This window comes from Ursus americanus, chromosome 22, assembly GCF_024610735.1.
Source record: "Ursus americanus isolate L20-20 chromosome 22, mUrsAme1.1.p, whole genome shotgun sequence".
NCBI classification, from domain to species: Eukaryota; Metazoa; Chordata; class Mammalia; order Carnivora; family Ursidae; genus Ursus; species Ursus americanus.
Genome location: NC_142148.1, coordinates 52,566,710 through 52,584,536, shown reverse-complemented (window position 1 = coordinate 52,584,536; position 17,827 = coordinate 52,566,710). Strand labels below are relative to the sequence as shown.

At 43.9% G+C, this 17,827-nt stretch overlaps 1 protein-coding gene and 1 long non-coding RNA gene across 2 annotated transcripts in view; both read left to right on the top strand.

Moving 5' to 3' along the window:
- Window positions 1–17,827, top strand: part of LOC148108172 (uncharacterized) — a 139,922-nt gene that overhangs the window by 28,965 nt on the left and 93,130 nt on the right. The window lies entirely within an intron of this gene.
- Window positions 1–17,827, top strand: part of LOC148108173 (uncharacterized) — a 96,453-nt gene that overhangs the window by 2,438 nt on the left and 76,188 nt on the right. The window contains exon 2 of the mRNA XM_087853929.1: window positions 13,317–13,414. Within this exon, the coding sequence (XP_087710055.1) occupies window positions 13,317–13,414 (98 nt within the window). The remainder of the gene's footprint in view (window positions 1–13,316; window positions 13,415–17,827) is intronic.

The window sequence follows — 17,827 nt, the reverse complement described above, 5'->3', positions numbered from 1 at the left end:
TCGTGATTAGGAGTGAAGCTCCATGAGTGCGATGGGGTGGAAGTGTCCGGTGAAACCAGAAGTTAGGAGCCGCAGTGAGGATCATTAGAACATTTCTCACTAACATCGTTTCTCTAGCACTCCATGCCCATTGTTGGAAATTAGAGAACTTGACATCCCAATTCTTAAAATTGGGTTCTTCAGCAAGTCACATAACTTTTCTCGCTGGGAAGTTTGAGAAATTGTCTAAATAACAATTGTATTGTTGAAGCTATCCCCTTAAAAAAATGCTGATTAGTTCCCGCAGGAAAAATTATAGTGTCTTCTGTGTACTGTGTATGTTCTATCGTGTAGTAAAGAGTCATTTTGAACATGACTCTTCTTTTTTGGATGTTAGGTTTGAGTTGCTACTTCTCTATCTCTAAAGATTTTATGGAAACCTTTTTTCCTGTATTTTTAAGTGTCTTAATTTTGAGAAAATACTTGTCTCAAGGGTAACACAGGAAAGATGAGAGTCAAAGTCTTAATATGTAAGTCTTTAACTTTTGAAAGTAAACATTTTCAGTTTAGACAGTTTTCAGCTAAAATCTTGTTTTAAATTTCAATATAATTAAAAGTTCTATCATTTGTGAAATGAGGGGGTTTTTTTGGCTTGTAAACCAGTAAAGTTTAGTTTCTGTAGTAGTTTATTTTGTCTTAAAGCTTGAGCTTAAGAACTTATTTCATTACTGTATGTCCTTACTAAAATCCCTTAAATAATTAGCAAAATATTGCTGTGGGGGTCTTTGGGAATTTTTACTGATGCCTATAGAAATTATTTAAAATGCAAATTCTGAAAACTTGGGCAAAGTAAATGACCTTATTTGAGTGAATAGTAGTAAATTCCAGGAAGTTTGTGAGTGCAGTAAGCATTCAAATCTGAAGTCGCATCTCTGTCCTTAGAAGGATCCTCGGTGGAAGAGGATGAGAGCGGTTCCAGCTCCTGTTTGGGTGTACCTGTGTTTCAGTGCCTCAGCCAGCTGCCTTAAGTAGTTGTTTTTTTATGTCTCTTCTGAAAACCATGTTTCGTAGTGGATTATTTGAACCGTTGATGGCTTTTTCTCTCTGCTAATATTTGTGCAAGGTTTTTTTTTTTTTTTCTCTTCCATTTCATGACTACCAAAAGGCAACCTAGTGTAGGAGAAGTGAAATTGCTGTCTACCACTTTGTGGCATTAATTTCTAGGAATGGTGCCAAATCTTACCATTCAGAACTACATAAATGTGTTTCTGATTATAAAGTACCAGAAGAACCCCCTCTCTTCCTGTCTTAACAGTTGTATTGTTTTTTTTTGCTAGGCTCTATCATGGAAATAAAATTCGGATAGGCATATGTAATTCAACTTTCAGGATAGGTGAGATTTTTAGCAAATGCCGTTAATTATGGTCTTATTTGCATAAATACTAATGAAATGGTTTTTAGAGGAAAGTATGAAATAGATGTTTTTGGCTGGGTGGCACTATTGCCACTTTTTAGCAGTTGAAAGCCTCCGAGAAGGGAACAAGTAGCATCATCACAGAGTTTACTTATTTGTCAGGACATGAAGGTCTTTCCTTGCAAGCTTTGTATTGAATGAAACAAATTCTGCCTAGATCTTATTGATATACATTGGCATTTACTGTAAACTCATTTTTCAGAACAAGAAAAATGACCAAAGTCATACATGTGAATGTTATCCACTGATAGGGGAGGAGATGTAATGTTACTGCTACGTGTGGGGTATTGTGTGTTGTTGGTAGGTGTCACTACCTTTTTACCGATGAATTAAATCTGGGAGATGACACGTGCCAGACCTGAAGTGATTGCTTTCATGCTTTTTCTGCTTTATTCCTCCTGAGAACCATTGATTGTGGTATTGCTATCCTCATTTTTGCAGAGGAGACACTGGAAGTTTGGAGTTCGAGGAGCTTGCCGTGGGCTTCTTGGCCCACAAGGGGTAGGTCCTTGTTGGCTGGGCCTGCTGAACTCTCTGTGCAGCTTCTAGGACCAGACAGGACTAGAGCAGCAGTAGTCTCACAGATCTGAACCCAGCCTTCCGAAGGGGGAGTGAGTAGCATGCAGGTGTAAGTACCGTGTCTGGGAGAGTTGAAATAATTATATTTTCTGTTTGAATCTGACGCTTTCATATCATGAAGCTGTGATCTGGCCAACATGGTGTAGGTAAACATTTTAATGAACATACCAAAATTGTTTAATTATTTTAAGTTAATTTAAAATCAGTTAAATACAAATATATAATGCATAGTGCAGTGATTGACGCTTCTTATTTGTTCAAGGTTGTGCTTTACACTACCTCTACATTGTTACACAGTTTTTTCATTGGTGACTTTTTTTTGGGGGGGGGGGTGTCAGTGTTTATGAATATAGTTTTGTGGGAAGCAAGGTGTAATGTGAGGGAAAAGTAAATTGTAAATTTCTCATGCAGGTTTCATCCCCTTGTAGTAAATCCTAGAATTTATAATCTCTAACACATTGCTGCTCTATAAATGTTTCTGAAGTGAATGTGCTCATTCTCACCGATTTAGAATTTTCCATAGTGCTTTTAAGACTTGACGTACTCTGTCCTCCTTTATTTAGGGCCAGTGGACCAAAACCAAGGCTCAGAAGAACCTAAAAAGTTTTATCTATGGGCTGTCTGTGCCTAGGATCTCCTTTCTGCCTCCATTTTCTATCTTAAAAGTCCTGCCATCTGGTGCTTTGGATTGTGCTGTGAATGGTAGGTGTTTGTTGGGTCTACTTGTGACCAAAGCACCATGTGTTTGTCTTTGATGGACTGAAGAAAGAGCTGAAGGGGTTTTATACATTCCATATTTGTAGTGCATTGTGTGTCTTTTTATAGAATTTAAGCAACACGAGGGCAGAAACTTTGTTTTACACACTATGGCATCCCCAGTGTCTGACACAATATTTATTGAATGAAAGAACCCAGGCTCATTCGTTGTTGGAGAACTGTTCCTGCGTCAGTCAGCAGTCCACTGTTTTTTGTTTGCCTTGGTAAAGAACCTTACTTACAAACCAGGTAGGACTTGATACCAGGGAGAATTTGGATTGTCTGTTTCTATCTTTGTCTGCTTTATTTTAGATTACAAATATCATGAAACTTGAGCTGCGGGAAAAAGGCATTTCTCTGTCCCTTTATAGTTTTCAAATGTTTTTTTCTAGAAATTAATTTTGTAGGAATTGGTCATGTGTTCGTTAGGACTCATTCTATATTCTGAAGACCTAGGAAGTTGGGATTTATAAAAGATCCTTGATGACTGGTCTAGAAGCTCTAATGTATCTTCTACTAATCAGTTGGATTCATCATGTACTTTACAAGGGTTTTACATTATGCCCTGAAACCATTTTTAAAAATGCATCTTCCCAGGGGCGCCTGGGTGGCTCAGTTGTGAAGCATCTGCCTTCGGCTCAGGGCATGATCCCAAGGTCCTGGAATCGAGCCCCACATCGGGCTCCCTGCTCCGCTGGCAGCCTGCTTCTTCCTCTCCCACTTCCCCTGCTTGTGTTACCTCTCTCGCTGGCTGTCTCTCTCTGTCAAATAAATAAATAAAATCTTAAAAAAAAAAAATCCATCTTCCTAACACTGTAATGCCAGTTCCATGACACACCGGCCTTCCGATGATCTGCTTAGAGAGTCTTTTACGTTGTTGTTCAGAGTAAACGTTTTGAGCAACAGGTCACTTACCTTCACTCAGGCAAGAAAAGTTAGTATTTGCGTAGAAAAAAGAGTTTGTTCTTCCTCAGCAAGTTCCCCTTGGTCTTGCTTATTGCGAAGGGAAACACGTGCGTGCGCACACCACAGTAAACCAGTAAACTGGTTGTTTGCAGTGGTTCTCAAAGTACAACTGCATCACCATCACTTGGCCGGGTTAGAAATGCCTGTGCTCGTGCCCCACCTCTGACCTCCTGAATCAGACTCGGGGGGTGGGGCCCGCAGTCTGTTTGAACATGCTGTCCAGGAGCTTCTGTTGCATGCTAGTGTCTGTCAACCACTACTTGAGAGTGTTTTAAGAGAAATGCAAGTCGTAGCAGGCAAAAAATCAGTCGTAAATGGCAGAGGCATGTGTTTGGCTTCTGACCACTTAGATTTGCTAGTGAGATTGCCTTCACTTCAGGACTCTTTTTCAGTATGTTTTTCAGGTTTTCTAGAGTCTTGGGAAGACCTCACAACTAATTTTGTTTAGGGATTTTGAATGTTTTATGCTGAGGTCATTAAATTCTTTTGAATCTTGGTTTGGATTTTAAATAAATGATTTTGCATTGAAATAGCAATTTGTATGGCCCCTGGACTTGTGGTTTTTGGCAGATAGCAGGAAAGTGTGTATATGTGGGTGCTCAAGGCACGTGTTCCCTGGTGGTTTTGTTTTGGTGTTGAGAGATTGGCTTGCTTATACTAGAGTCAGGATGATTTCCAAGTCTTGGGGTGACTACTAAAACGGTATTGTGTGAATTGATTCTATGCCTAGCATTAAAGTCATATCTAAATTTAATATGTATTGTTTTGCCTTTGTCCTTTAGTTTTTCCCTAAGATCAGAGCTAGATAAAAGTTAGTGTTCAAAGATGGAATTGGTGATATGCTTACTTTCTACTATGTCTTATGCAGAGTTGGACGCACCTGAAGGCAAATAGAATATTGTGAGCTCAGGGACAGGGACTCTGTATTATCCTGTACGGATCTGTGGGTCCTTCACAGCTTCCTCCTCCTCCTATAGTGGGTTGGCCCTCAGTCATTGGTTTAATGATTGAAGAAGAGTCTGTGCTCCTGCTGAGGGGGCCTTGTGACCTTGAAGTACATGAAGTTGTTACTAAGGTAGAGAAGAGAATTAGGGACAGACGGGTGGACTTAGGTTACCATCATGTGGACGCGAAGTACAAAGGATGTTTCCACGTCCTCTTCCGGCCCCCATCAGACTGAGTCAGTGGTGCAGCCCTGTGATGGAGAAAATAAAAGGAATGAGCTGGTGGGAAAAAGTGATCTGCAACAGTTTCTTTCTCCTTACATTGGTCAAGTGAAGTTAAAGTTCTAGTTTATAGTCAGTTATAGACTGTGAGCCCACTAAATGTACATCAGAGCGCCTGGCCTGGAGCACCTCTCAGTGAGGGAGTCTCCTGTTGCTCCCCGCTGTGCTGGGAGGCTCCAGCCGCCCCCCAGTCTTCTCTCTCATGACTGCTTCAGCCCTGCTCTGGTCTTGTGTCAGTCGCCCCGCCCCGCCCCGCCCCTTCTGGTGGTTTCTGCTGTGTTGCTGCCTTGTGGTTTTAAATAGCCTTTTCCTGGTTACAGTGAGGTTGCACATTTTTATACATTTACTGGCCATTCGGATGCACTGTTTTTCGAAGTGCCCATATTTTTCTATTAGGTTATTTTTAAATTGATTTGTAGACTATATATATTCAGAACACACATTCTTTGTTGGTTATGTATTTTGCTGCTGTCTCTTCCCACTTTGTCATATGCAGTTTCACTGACTCAGTGGGTTTTTTGTGTTTTTTTTTTTTTTTATGAATAGAAGTTCTTAAGTTTAATTAGTGCCATTTGTCAGTCTTTTCCTTTGTAAGCTTTTTGTGTCTTTCCCTGCCCTGAGGTCATGAACTAGTTCCTCATTTATTCTCTAAATGCTTTTATACTTTTGCTTTTAACCTTTAACTTTGTAATTCTCTCAGAATTGGTTTTGGTGCATAATCTGAAGAAGGAATCCAGCTTCATTAACCTGTGGACAGGCTAGTTGTCCGAACACCGTTCATTGAAAAGAGCATCTTTCCCCCAGCGCTCTGCAGTGCCCCTTTTCTTGGAAATGAAAGGTCCGTGTGTATGTGCATCTGTTTTGGACTTTCTTGAATTCCACTGGTACTGCCCAGTTTAAGTTGCTTCAATTATTTTAGTTTTATAACAGGTCTTATTGTGGAACTCTTCCCACTTGGTTCCTTTTTAAGCATACCTTGGCCCTCCTTGACCCTTTGCAGATCTGTATCTGTTTTAGAATCCCTTGCTGACTTGCAAGGAATTTCTTCCTGCTGTTGCTTGGGATGACGTCGAACGTGATCAGTGTGTGGAGAGTCGTTTCTTGGTTTGAGTTATTACAAATAAAGCCTTTGAATAATTTTGCTCAAGTCTTCATGTGACCATCGGCTTTTGTTTTTCCTGGAAATGGTTGGGTCTAGCACTGTAATGGCTGGATCCTGTGGTAGGCCTATGTTGGCTTTTTGAGAAAGTGTCAAACTCTGTCCTGGAATGGCTGAACCATTTCACATTCCTCCCAGCTTTGTGTGAGAGTTCCAGTCACGCTGGATCGTTGGGGCAACATTTGGTATGGTTAGTCTTTTAGCTTTTCAGCCATTCCGATAGGTGTGTAATGGTTTTTCTTTGTGGTTTTGCCACCTGTGTATCTTTTGGTGTTCAAATCTTTTGCCTATTAAATTTTTTGTCTTATTGGTGGGTTCTTTATATATTCTGGATACAAGTCTTTGTCAGATGTGTGCTGTGCTTTTCTCTCATGCTATGGTTTGTTTTTGCATTCTCTCTCTCTCTTTTAAAGATTTTATTTATTTATTCGAGGTAGGGAGAGAGAGCTGGATGGGGGGAGGGGCCGAGGGAGAGGGAGCAGCGGACTCCCCGCTGAGCAGGGAGCCTGCTGTCTTTGGGACTCAATCCCAGCACCCTGAGATCATGACCTGAGCCCAAGGCAGACACTTAACTGACTGAGTCTCCCAGGTACCCCTGGACTGTGGTTTTTCAGTGTCGTAGTTAAGAAGTTGTTGCCTAATCCTAGGTCACAAAGGTTTTCTCCTTTATTTCCCTCCATCCCCCTCTAGAAAAGTTTCAGGTTTACATTTAGGTCTGTGATTCATTTTTATATATGGTGTAGAATATTATTTGTAGGATTCTTAACTTAGTTCTGATTATTTGTAGGAGTCTATTGAGGCATAGAATGAAGATATAGCTCCTTCTGAGAGCTTTTTTTTTAATTTATTTTCTTTTTTGCTTCAACCAGTTTAAAGCAGGTTTAATGCTTGAGGTATTTTGGACCGCCCAGTGCTGTGATTTTACTGGAGAGGTGATTCACCTCTGGTTTCTTTTATCTTGAGCTCTGTAGTCTTTAGGGCCCTGCTTCTGGAGGGAGTGTTTTTGGTTAAACACCCTAAGGGACCCAGCTTTTGATTCTTACTCCTCTTTCCCTGAATGGTTGTAAAAATGAAAGTTGAAAATTTTCAGAATTGGCAAATGACTGCAGGGCAGAGGTGGTTTCTGTGCTTGTTCATCTCTTTGGGTTCCTGATTTCACTTTAATTTTGGCCTGTTCTTTCCTTATTGTCTTGTCAGTTTCTGGTTGATTTTAAGATTTTAAAGTATTCTGTCCATCTTTTTTAGTCTTTTTCAGGGGAATGATTGGGCCAGATAACACAGCCTGTAGTTAAGGATACAGGGAAAAGTGTGTTTTATTTCACTGCAGTGTTTGGAGTCTAGACTTGGATCTGTGTCTCCTGTAGTCGTTGCTAGCCATGTGTGGCTATTTAAATTAAAATTAAATAAAATGAAAAGTTCTGTTTGACAGTCACACTAGCCCCAGTTTGGGTGCTCAGTATGCAGGTGTGGCTAGTGGCTACCACCTCGGACAGTGCAGAGATGGGACATTTTCATCGTCATGGAGCGTTCTCTTACACAGTGCTGGCCGGACTCTTGACTTTTTCCGAAGTCTGCCTAGAGCAGGCACAGCTAGACAGAGGATTGAGCCTCTTTGACAGGCGTATCATGGAGCCTGTCTCTAAGGTGGTGTGGGTTCTCAGACCGGTATAGGTGGGATCATGGGAGGCTGTGGTGCACTGAGTAGAAAACCACTAAGTACTGATATTTAATTTACAAATACCTGCCTAGTGCTTCCTTAGGGTGTCTGTTTCTTTCTTTTTTCTTTAATTTACAAAAAGTAGCAGTAATTTAAAAATTATCAAAATTAAATAGCGAGTCAAAAATTAAATTTTACCCTTAGCTAAAGTCTCAGGTATTAGTAATCAAAGATGTCTAGGTATCGTAGTTTGTGTAGAGACGCAGGTCTTTTTAGTAGAAAGAGCATCTTAACTAGGAAACAGGAGGTTGAGGTACAAATACTGGTGCGTTGCCTTTAGTCACGTGACTTCTGGTACTGTCTATATAAACTCTAGTATCTGTGATCTTTGAAGCTCTGCGTGCAGTTACTATGTGGGATGGTGTACACATGTAAAGTGCCAGGACAGTTGACCCCTGAACAGTGCGGGCCGCCGGACCCTTCCCCATAGTTGAGAATCGGCAGTTAGCACATATTTTGTATGTGTATCATATACTGTATTATAAAAAGGTAAGTTAGAGAAAAGAGGATGTTGAGAAAATTATGAGAAACTACATTTACTATGCGGCATGTATCAAAAAAAATCTGTGTATACGTGGACCCAGTTGTTGAGGCGTCAACAGTATTAAATACCTGTCTTGTGCCTGGTGTAGTGTCAGCCCCCGGGGGCACAGACAGGAGGGGAGTGAGGCAGTCAGCGTGCAGTGTGATGCCTACAGTGATAGTGCCAGAGCAGAGTGCTCTGAGGACCTGGAGGGCATGTCCCCGTCACGGTCACCCTCAGAGGTCAGCAAACTTTCTCTGTTAAAGGTCAGATAGTAAACATTTCAGGCTTTGTAGGCCACATAGGGCCTGTCACATAGCTGCCTTTTTTTTTTTTTAAACAACCTTTAAAAGGGTAAAAACCTTGATTAGCCCAGAACCATACAGAAACTGGCTGTGGACCAGATGCCGTGACCTCTGCAGGTCTGGCTGTCTGCAGGGATCTGTAGAAAGAGAGTGGAAGGTGGGAAGCAGGCAGGGCCTCGTGGAGGACATGCCCGCTCTAAAGGTGCAGAGGCGGGAGAGGCTGGGGTCTGTGAGACTGGATGTTTTTACTAGTGTTTAGGAGTACAGAAAGGGTTGGGTCGAGAAGGAGGTAGGGTTGATACTATTGACAAGATCAGAGCAGCGTGTGGTTGATTCTGACGGGAGCAGATTCCTATGACAAGCGGGTGGTTAACTAGTACAAGGGTCGGTCAAGGAGGTGTTGCAGTCATGCGCTTCAGAAGGGAGAGGAGGGCTTTTAAAGAGCAAATGGTACTCACCTGCTGCAGGCACTGGGGCTTTTTGACCTTCACTTTGGTTTTATTTAATAGTGCTTTAAATATTTGTCTGGGATGGCGGTGCTGAGGCTGCGGAACTTAGGCTGTCGTTGTCCCCAGAATCTTGCTGTTTGGGTGGAGGAAGACACTGACAGGCCCGATTTAACATCCGCTCTAGTTTGTTGCACAGGAAGCTCCACCACCGCAGAGTCCTGCGTCTCTCTCGTCTATTGCCTTGTGTCCTGGGGCCTGGGGCCGTGCATGGCATTTGTCAGCCACTCCACAGATACTGGTGTTATGTGAAGGCGTGCTGAGGGGGACAGGAGAGAGGTGTCTCACCTGGGGGAAGGGCACGGCTCCCACCGCACATGCGTCCAGGTCATCCCGGGGAAGAAGGTCCAGGTGGAGGAGGTGTCGAGGAGGGCACAGGTTGTTCTGTACACCGAAAATGGCTTAATGTTGCTGCTTTGTAGGATTCACGGGAGATAGCATGACAGTCAGACTGCGCTTGATCATTCAGGGACCGACAGGTCATATCAAGGAGTTGGGATTTCCTCTTCTTCAAAAGGAGTAATTCTAAAGTACTAGAAACCAGGTGTCCTGATACCCAAGCCGGCACCCTTTTCATATTACACAATGCGTACAATGTCAAGCAAGTGTCATCAGGTCTTGGGTTCCATATCCATTAGTGATAGCCGGACTATTAAAGTTCTGTAAGCCCCTGGTGAACTTTTCATCTTTTGGGGAGAGTGAGGATATAGGAGAAATATTTGTTTTCTCAGGTGTGAAAAAAAGTTGAAACTCTTTAAATTTAAAGGCAAGCAAGGTCCATATGTCTTTGAATTCTAGTTCTCCGGAAGGATAGCAGGTATGTGTAGTAGATACTCAGTACCCGAATAAATGCAAAAAAATACAAAAACCCTTTGCTTTTGTGTATACTCTTGTAGCAGGCGTTGTACTGGACTCTGCAGGGTGATAACTGGATGAGAAATGATCCTCTCCAAAAGGTCTTTGCAGCCGAGGGAGGGAGACAGAGAAGTCAGTCAGTGATGATGGTACAGTGGGTAAGTCCTGTGATAGAGGTGCGCCCAGAGCATTATGACGGGTACTTATCTTTCTTCAGTCCCCCACTTTTTTTTTTTTTTTTTAAGATTTTATTTATTCATTCGACAGAGACAGAGACAGCCAGCGAGAGAGGGAACACAAGCAGGGGGAGTGGGAGAGGAAGAAGCAGGCTCCCAGCGGAGGAGCCTGATGTGGGGCTCGATCCCATAACACCGGGATCACGCCCTGAGCTGAAGGCAGACACTTAACCACTGTGCCACCCAGATGCCCCATCAGTCCCCCACATTCTTAACCCTTTTTATACCTATTGTAATTTACCCCCTACCCCAGACCTATTTTCCCCATACCTTCCAGTAGCCTCTTAGTAATTTTTCTTCATGGTCATACAGACTCATCTCTTCTTCACGTTTGATTTCTGGCAGACAGTTTCCTGGAGATCTCTGTTCTGTTCTTTTCCGAGCTGCTTGCTCCTTCGGTCTTTTATTGTGTTGTCCCTGGATGTTCCTTTGTTCTCATCGTTTGGCTTTTGTCCACAGTTGGATTTTATGTTTGTGGCAACTCTTGTCTTTGTCTTTCTTCACTGACTTCTTCCTTTTGGTGGCGTTAATTACTTTAAAAAGATAGTACAGTGTTTTTGGACAAGTTGAAGACAGCCTTCAGCATTCCCTCCTCTTGAGCAACACTGCTCCGGCTTGGACTTGTTTCTCTCTCTCCTGGTGCACAGCCACCATTCTGGAATCTCCCTTCATCGTCGTCCTGGGGATTCCCTTATCCCTTCTGATGGAAGCTCATGCCTTGCTCATTTTTTGTTGATGCTCGTGTTTTGGTGGAAGACTTTCTCCAGGGGCTTTCTGACATAGGATGCTTAGGAGGCAAACCTTTTGGGACCATGCATGATTGAAACTTGATTGATGGTTTCGCTGGGTATAGAGTTCTGTATTGGAATTCATTTTTGTTCATAAATTCAAAGATTGCTCCATTGCCTTCTTGTTTTCATGTTACTGTTTTAGAATTCAGAAGCTATTCTCATTTTTCCTTCGTATGTAACTTGTTTCCCCTCCCATCTTTAGAAGCTTGTAGGAGTTTTACAATTTGTCCAAGTCTTTTGAAATGTCGTGATGGTGTACCTTGTGTGGTCGGTTTTCATCCACTGTGCTGCATATTCAGCGGGTCCCTTCATTCTGGTAACTGGGAGTTTTCAGTTCTGGGAATACTCTTTGGCATTACTGTGCTGAGGTTTTCTCTCTTGCTTTTCCTTATTTTGTTTTCCTGGAAGTCTTATTATCCGGAACTTGGCTGTCCTGGGCAAAGGTTGTAATTATCTTAATACCTTTTTCTTCTTCTTCTTCTTCTTCCTTCCTTTGCTCCTCCTTTTCTGCCTTTTTTTTGGGGGGGTTCTTTTTATTCTCTGTTCAGGGAGATGACTTCAGTTTGACTTAACTTTTCTTTAGTTTATTATTTCTGATTTCAGAAAGGTTCTTTAGATTTCCAAGAGCTCTTTTTCTATTTTTCTAGAAGGACATCCTGTTTTTCTTTATTGATTGCAGTGTTGTCTTATCTCTATATTATTGATAGTTTGTATAGTCTCTGTTTCTTTTAGGTTGTTTCCTTCCTTCTCCTGTCTGACGTGGTGGGGCCCTTTGACTTTTATATCAGGGTATTCTGGGTGGGCCATGTGTTGGGGGTCCCCAGGGTTAGTATCTTTATATCTGTCTTTTGGAGCTGATCAGATTCCCCAGAAATATTCTCCAGTCTCTTTCCGGCACAATTCTGACTTCAGATTCTGGAAGCCAGCGGTGTGCGTGTGTGGTCTGTTGTAGGAGAGCTGGAGAATTCACTGTTCACTGTATGTACGGTCATTAAGTCCAGCTCTGTTCAGTGCAGCTGGGCAGGGTGACTTCAGTCCATAGATGCCTTTACTTTTCCGGGGAATGCCCCCTCCCATCTTCTTTCAGAGTGAGGGGGCGTCACGTTGTGCCTGGTGTTGAGGTTCTGGTTTCAGCTTCCATGGCCTTCCCCGGCTCCTCTGTATTTGGGGCTATGCCTTCTTTACCCCCGTTCTGTCTACACTGCTGCTGCCACTTCTGGTCTTCTAGGACACTGCTGTGCAAGTGGAAGTGGTTCCCGTGTGTTCCACTGCTGAATTAGGACCTGGCTTTCTTGGGCCTGCTGCCTCCTTTACTCTACTTCAGTCTGTTATAGTTTCTGTCTCCTCCAGGTTTCTTCTTTTTACTTTTTTGTTTGGGTCTCAATCTTCCATGTTAGAAGATTTCCTCAGTACTTCAAAAATCTTGGCTTTTTTCTCCTTTCAGTTCTCCCTGTGCTGTTTCAAACATTTTTAAAAAAGATTTTATTTATTTACTTATTTGAGGGAGTGAGTGTATGCATAGGAGAGAGAGCAGAGAGCACAAACGGGGAGGGGCAGAGTGAGAGGGAGAAGCAGACTCCCTGTTGAGCAGGGAGCCTGACCTGGGGCTCCATCCCTGGACCCTGGGATCATGACCTGAGCTGAAGGCAGATGCTTAACAGACTGAGCCACCCAGGCACCCCTGTTTAGAACATTTTTAAAAAATATCTCTGTAGTATAGTTTTGATGGAAGGCAGTGGAACAGATGTCTATACTCTGTCATTGTATCGTGCACTTATTAGCCAACCACACCCTGTTAATTTATGATTTTTGATATGTTTGAATAGTTTCCAGTTGCTTCACATGTATTTCTTTTCTTTTTTTTTTTTAAGATTTTATTTATTTATTTGACAGAGAGAGATACCAGTGAGAGAGGAGACACAGGCAGGGGGAGTGGGAGAGGAAGAAGCAGGCTCCCAGCGTAGGAGCCTGATGTGGGGCTCGATCCCAGGACTCTGGGATCACGCCCTGAGCCGAAGGCCCACGCTTAACGACTGAGCCACCCAGGCGCTCCTTCCTGTGTGTTTCTTAAGTAGAAATAGGTTTGAAGACAGGGTCGTGGTGCCCTCTTCTCACCCCTCATCCCAGGCGTTGCCCAGTAGGCTTGCGTGGGAGGTGATGGAACTGGCTGAGGGGTGAGTTCAGTAGAGCTTCAAGAAGTGAAAGGAAGGGGGTTTTAATGCGCATGTTGTCTCTCCTTGTCAGGTTCTCTGAGGACTATGGAAAGAGGAAAGAGAAACCGGGAGCATTTCCTTTAAACCCACGTTTGATTTCTTCACAGAGTTACCGTGGCCTTCAGAACTGTGAGTATAATTCTCTTGCTACATTTGTGTTTTGGTTTTTCCTTTTGTTTTGATTTTTCTTTCATCTGTCTTAAGGTTTCTTTGACATATACTAGAAACAAATAAAAGCTAGTTGATTTTGCAGAGTAGGTGAGGGAAGAAATATTAGTTGTTTAGTGCCTTTTATGTGTGGAGAGAGGCAGGCAGGATGACAGTCCTGTCCCTGATAGTTGTGACAGTAGCAGCATGTGCCCTAGAAGAGTGCCCCAACAGGGTCAGCACTGGGCCATCCAGCTCCTCAGTGAGTCTCTGGCAGTAATCCCCTGAATGAGGCTACCCTTTGTCCCTGGTTCACATTTGCATAACTGAAACAGAGGTTAAAGGTTACTAAGTTAGTAAAAAGCAAAGCTGGGATTCAGACTCAGTCTGGCTTTGGAGCCTGTGCTTTTTACTTGTGTTTTATTCTTATGGGCTGTGGATTCAGATGTTGGCTTGGCTGCTTACTTACTAACTTCACTAACTACCGAAACCTAGCTTTCTCTCCATGCGAACTCTTCACTGACTACTTTTTTTTTTTTTTTTTAAGATCTTATTTATTTATTTGACAGAGATAGAGACAGCCGGGAGAGAGGGAACACAAGCAGGGGGACTGGGAGAGGAAGAAGCAGGCTCATAGCGGAGGAGCCTGACTTGGGGCTCGATCCCATAACGCCGGGATCACGCCTTGAGCCGAAGGCAGACGCTTAACCGCTGTGCCACCCAGGCGCCCCTCTTCACTGACTACTTAAACCTAGCTCTTTCCTCTGACAAAGGGTGCTGGTGATGTGACCGCTCTCCCAGGGTTGTGGTGAAGATGCCATAAGAAATGTGAAATGTGCTCAGCATTCACAAATGTTAGCAATTGCTATTCGGTGGCAGTTCCCCCACTTTAATGAGAGGAAAACTAAGCCCCAGAGATTGGGTTATTTGTGATTTGTTCATTTGTAACCTTGGCACTTGTGCTGCACTCCACAGTTGGGAGGTTATAGAGTTGAGATTCTATTCCAGTTTGTCTTATTTCCAAAGACTGCTCTTTCTGGTAGGCCTAGTGGTAAATCGAGGACAGATCGTTGATAGAAGATTCATCAATCTGTCTTGTGGTATTAGCATTGGTAAGATTTTAGCAATACATTGCTTTGGTGTAAAAGCCCCATAAACTTAGACTTCATGGATTCAGAATTCAGAATCATTATAATTACGTTGAATTTGACTTTGGCAAGTGTGTTTGTCTTAGATGTCCAAGGGGCAGGACTCTGGATTGTTTTTCCATTTCCTTCTGGGGGTCAGTTCACTTTCCTCCTTTGTTCTCCTTTCTCCTCCAAACCCACTTTTGTTTCTGCCAGGATTAGGTATTAGGGAAGGGAAGGAAAATTGTGTCACGAAGTTTCAGTTTCCAAGTAAGGCCTGGAAGTCTTGCTCCTTTTCTCTGATTCCTTCTACCCTTTCTTGGCTACGAGAGGCACCTGTTCTGTGTGCTGTGCCAGGTGTGACTCTGCTGTCTTTTGGAGAAGGCCATGCCCAGCTGTTTACATCCCTTGTCTCCTCCCCACCCTCCCTGCACATTTCGATGTTTCTTCCTGTAACAGTGGGCTATATTTATTGGGTACAAGTCTGTTTCTGCATCTTTAAGGGCAAAGATTTTGTTTCTGCATGTTTTCTGCTTGACCCATGGGTAGTTTTCACTAAATGCTGGATGAAGTAGTGTTTAATGCTTGCCACAAAATAAGTTCTCTTTTCTTAGTGGATCCAAACAAGAGGGAGAATATCAAGTATAACTTTTCATCAGCATTAGCTATTAAAAATCGTTCGTCATGGTAGAGCCCAAGACAGTTTCATATTTAGCAGAAGTTACACAAAATTTTTCTTCTTAATGTGATGTGCAGCGGAACGAAGGCCTGACAGGGAACTGAGAGCCCGTTCTTGGCTCACTGGAACTTTGAGCACCGGGATATAATCTGCTGCTTCTAGTTTGGCCCTCCCCTCCCCTCCCCTCCCCCCCGTTTGAAAATATGTAAACCCAGGAAAAATACCTTATAACCAGTGTTTCTATAATTGTTTCCCCCAATTCTGGACAACTGGTGAGGCCACACGAGTAAGCCTGGCTTTGTACAGCATCGACTTAATGGTGTTCCTCTGAGATCCGGGTCCCTTGATGTACCTGAGTGCCCTGGTCCACTTGAGCCCCTGCAGGATGGATCAGGTTCTTGGTTCTTGATTTGTTTTGGGGTGTTGCATTCTTAAGGCAGAACTTGGGATGGAGGTGTTTTACAATCAGAATTCTAGGAAAGCAAAGCAAAGTTTTGGAGGAGTTGAATTGCTGAAATATGTATGGAGATTATTTTCAGGGTTAATGGGGTGTGGGGAGGCAGTAGACAGAAAGGAAGGTTGCCCGGAGACCCATCTGAAACCCCCCATTTGGTGAATAAAGATAGCTTATTTAGCGTCAGGGCAGCTGAGAACAATTGACATAGATTGAACTGTGAGGTTCTGGGGCTGTTTGTCCAAACAAAGAGTCGCTAGGGTAAGGCGGTGCTGGCTGTCGGCTCCAGAGGGCAGCTGTCCCTCCCTCAGTGTTGAGCCCTGAGATTCGGCTGAGGTTTGAAAGGCTAGTGTGTTGGGAATAGACACTGGTGGTGGGGGTTGGAGGGTGGGGGAGAGTAGAGGACAACCAGGAGATTGTCGGCACGCTGTTCAGGGAACCAGGTGAGCGGCAGCGGAGGCTGGGATTGGAGCAGGAAAACTGGAGGTGGTGAGAAGCAGTTGGGCCTTGGATGTATTTCAAAGGTAGAAGCAGTAGGATTTGCTGACAGATTGGATAAGGGGTGTGAGGGCAAAGGGAGGAGTTGAGTTGACTAGAAGGCTCTTGGCCTGGGCAACTAGATGGGGGGAAGGCTGTGGGTGGAACTTGGTTTAGAGGGCCAGATGGGGAGCTCACTGTAGGCATTTTAAGTTTGTGATTCTGTTAGGGATCCAAGTAGAGATGTCATGTAGGCAGTTGTAAATAGGCATTTGGAGCTTGGAAGAGAAGTCTGAGCTGGAAGTGGCCATGAAAACGCAGTGACGGTCTGTGGTCACCGAGGGAGTGAGCACAGAGAAGACAAGCAAGCCTGAGCCTCGGGTCACTCTGCCATCGAGTGCTCAAGGACGAACATGAGCAGTGTTTGGCACAGAGCAGGTGTGAAGAAGACCACAAGCACTGGCACCATGGGAAGAAGGGAAGAAGTGTCCAGGAGGAGGATGTGATCAACTCTCTGAAGTGTCAGGAAAGGTCATGATGAGGACTGAGGTTTGGCCTTCGGGTTTGGCGACTTGGAGGACACTCTGGCAAGTGCTCGGCGCAGTGTGGGGGCGTGGTCAGAATGAAAGCCCGCCTGGACGGTGGTGTGAAGGGGGAGAGGGTAGTGAGAGATTGCATCTGGGTGACTTAGGTCCAGGGTGTACGGTCATCCTCACACTTACTCACCGTCTGGGTGCTGAGCAACGCAGCCGGGTCCCTGAGGTCCGTGGTGGTGTCTTCATGTCACGGGTGGGGAAAGGTCAGGTTCAGAGCTTACAGTAGCTTTCTCAAGAGTACGGAGCCGGCAGGCTGACGCCAGGTCTCAGGCCATGCACGCTGTCCTCAGCTGCCCTGTGTCCTGAGGGTGGAGAGACACTGTTGAAGGGGGAAAGGGGGTAGCGTGGTTGAAAAGTTGTAGGAAAACACTTATGTCCTGCTGGAAGTGCTTCTGTTTAGGATTCTTTCTTTTTCTTACTTAGAAATTTCACTTCTATCAGAGGGTGGTACGTGCATGTGTTCAAAAGTAAAACAGTGTTGAATGGTTCATGCAGAACCCAGCGGGCTCCTGTCCTGCCTCCACCATCCGCCTCCCAGAGCTGCCTGGAATCCTGCTTATCTGTTTCTTGTAGCATTTCTGTCCACGGTTCCCAGCAATATCTATGTAGAGGCAGGGCCATCGATGCGTCACTTTTAGAAAAAGTTACATTTTGAACTCCCATCTTCCCCCACATAGTTGTAGCACAATTTTTGTTTAGAGCCATAATTTGGCGAACTGTTTTGACTTTGTTAATGTTGCTCACTATTGAGCTGGTGAATGTAGCATGATTATATTCCCTTTTAGTTCCACTTTTTGTTTTCCTGTTTTCTTGAGCTTAACAGTTGCCACTTTTTTTTTTTTTTTTCTGTTTGCTTGATATTCTTAAGAGTTCTCACTCTCCCTGACAGTAAGGCCTCTTAATAAAATTTGCCATCTGCTCATGTGTATTCCTTCTGTCTTCACCCCCAGGGACATCTGTTTTCTTGCATGCTGGACAGGTTACTCTCCCATGGTAGCAGGGTTGAGGTGCGTAGGGCAGATCCTGCAGGAGCAGGCGAGACCGGGTAGAGAATCCTGATGG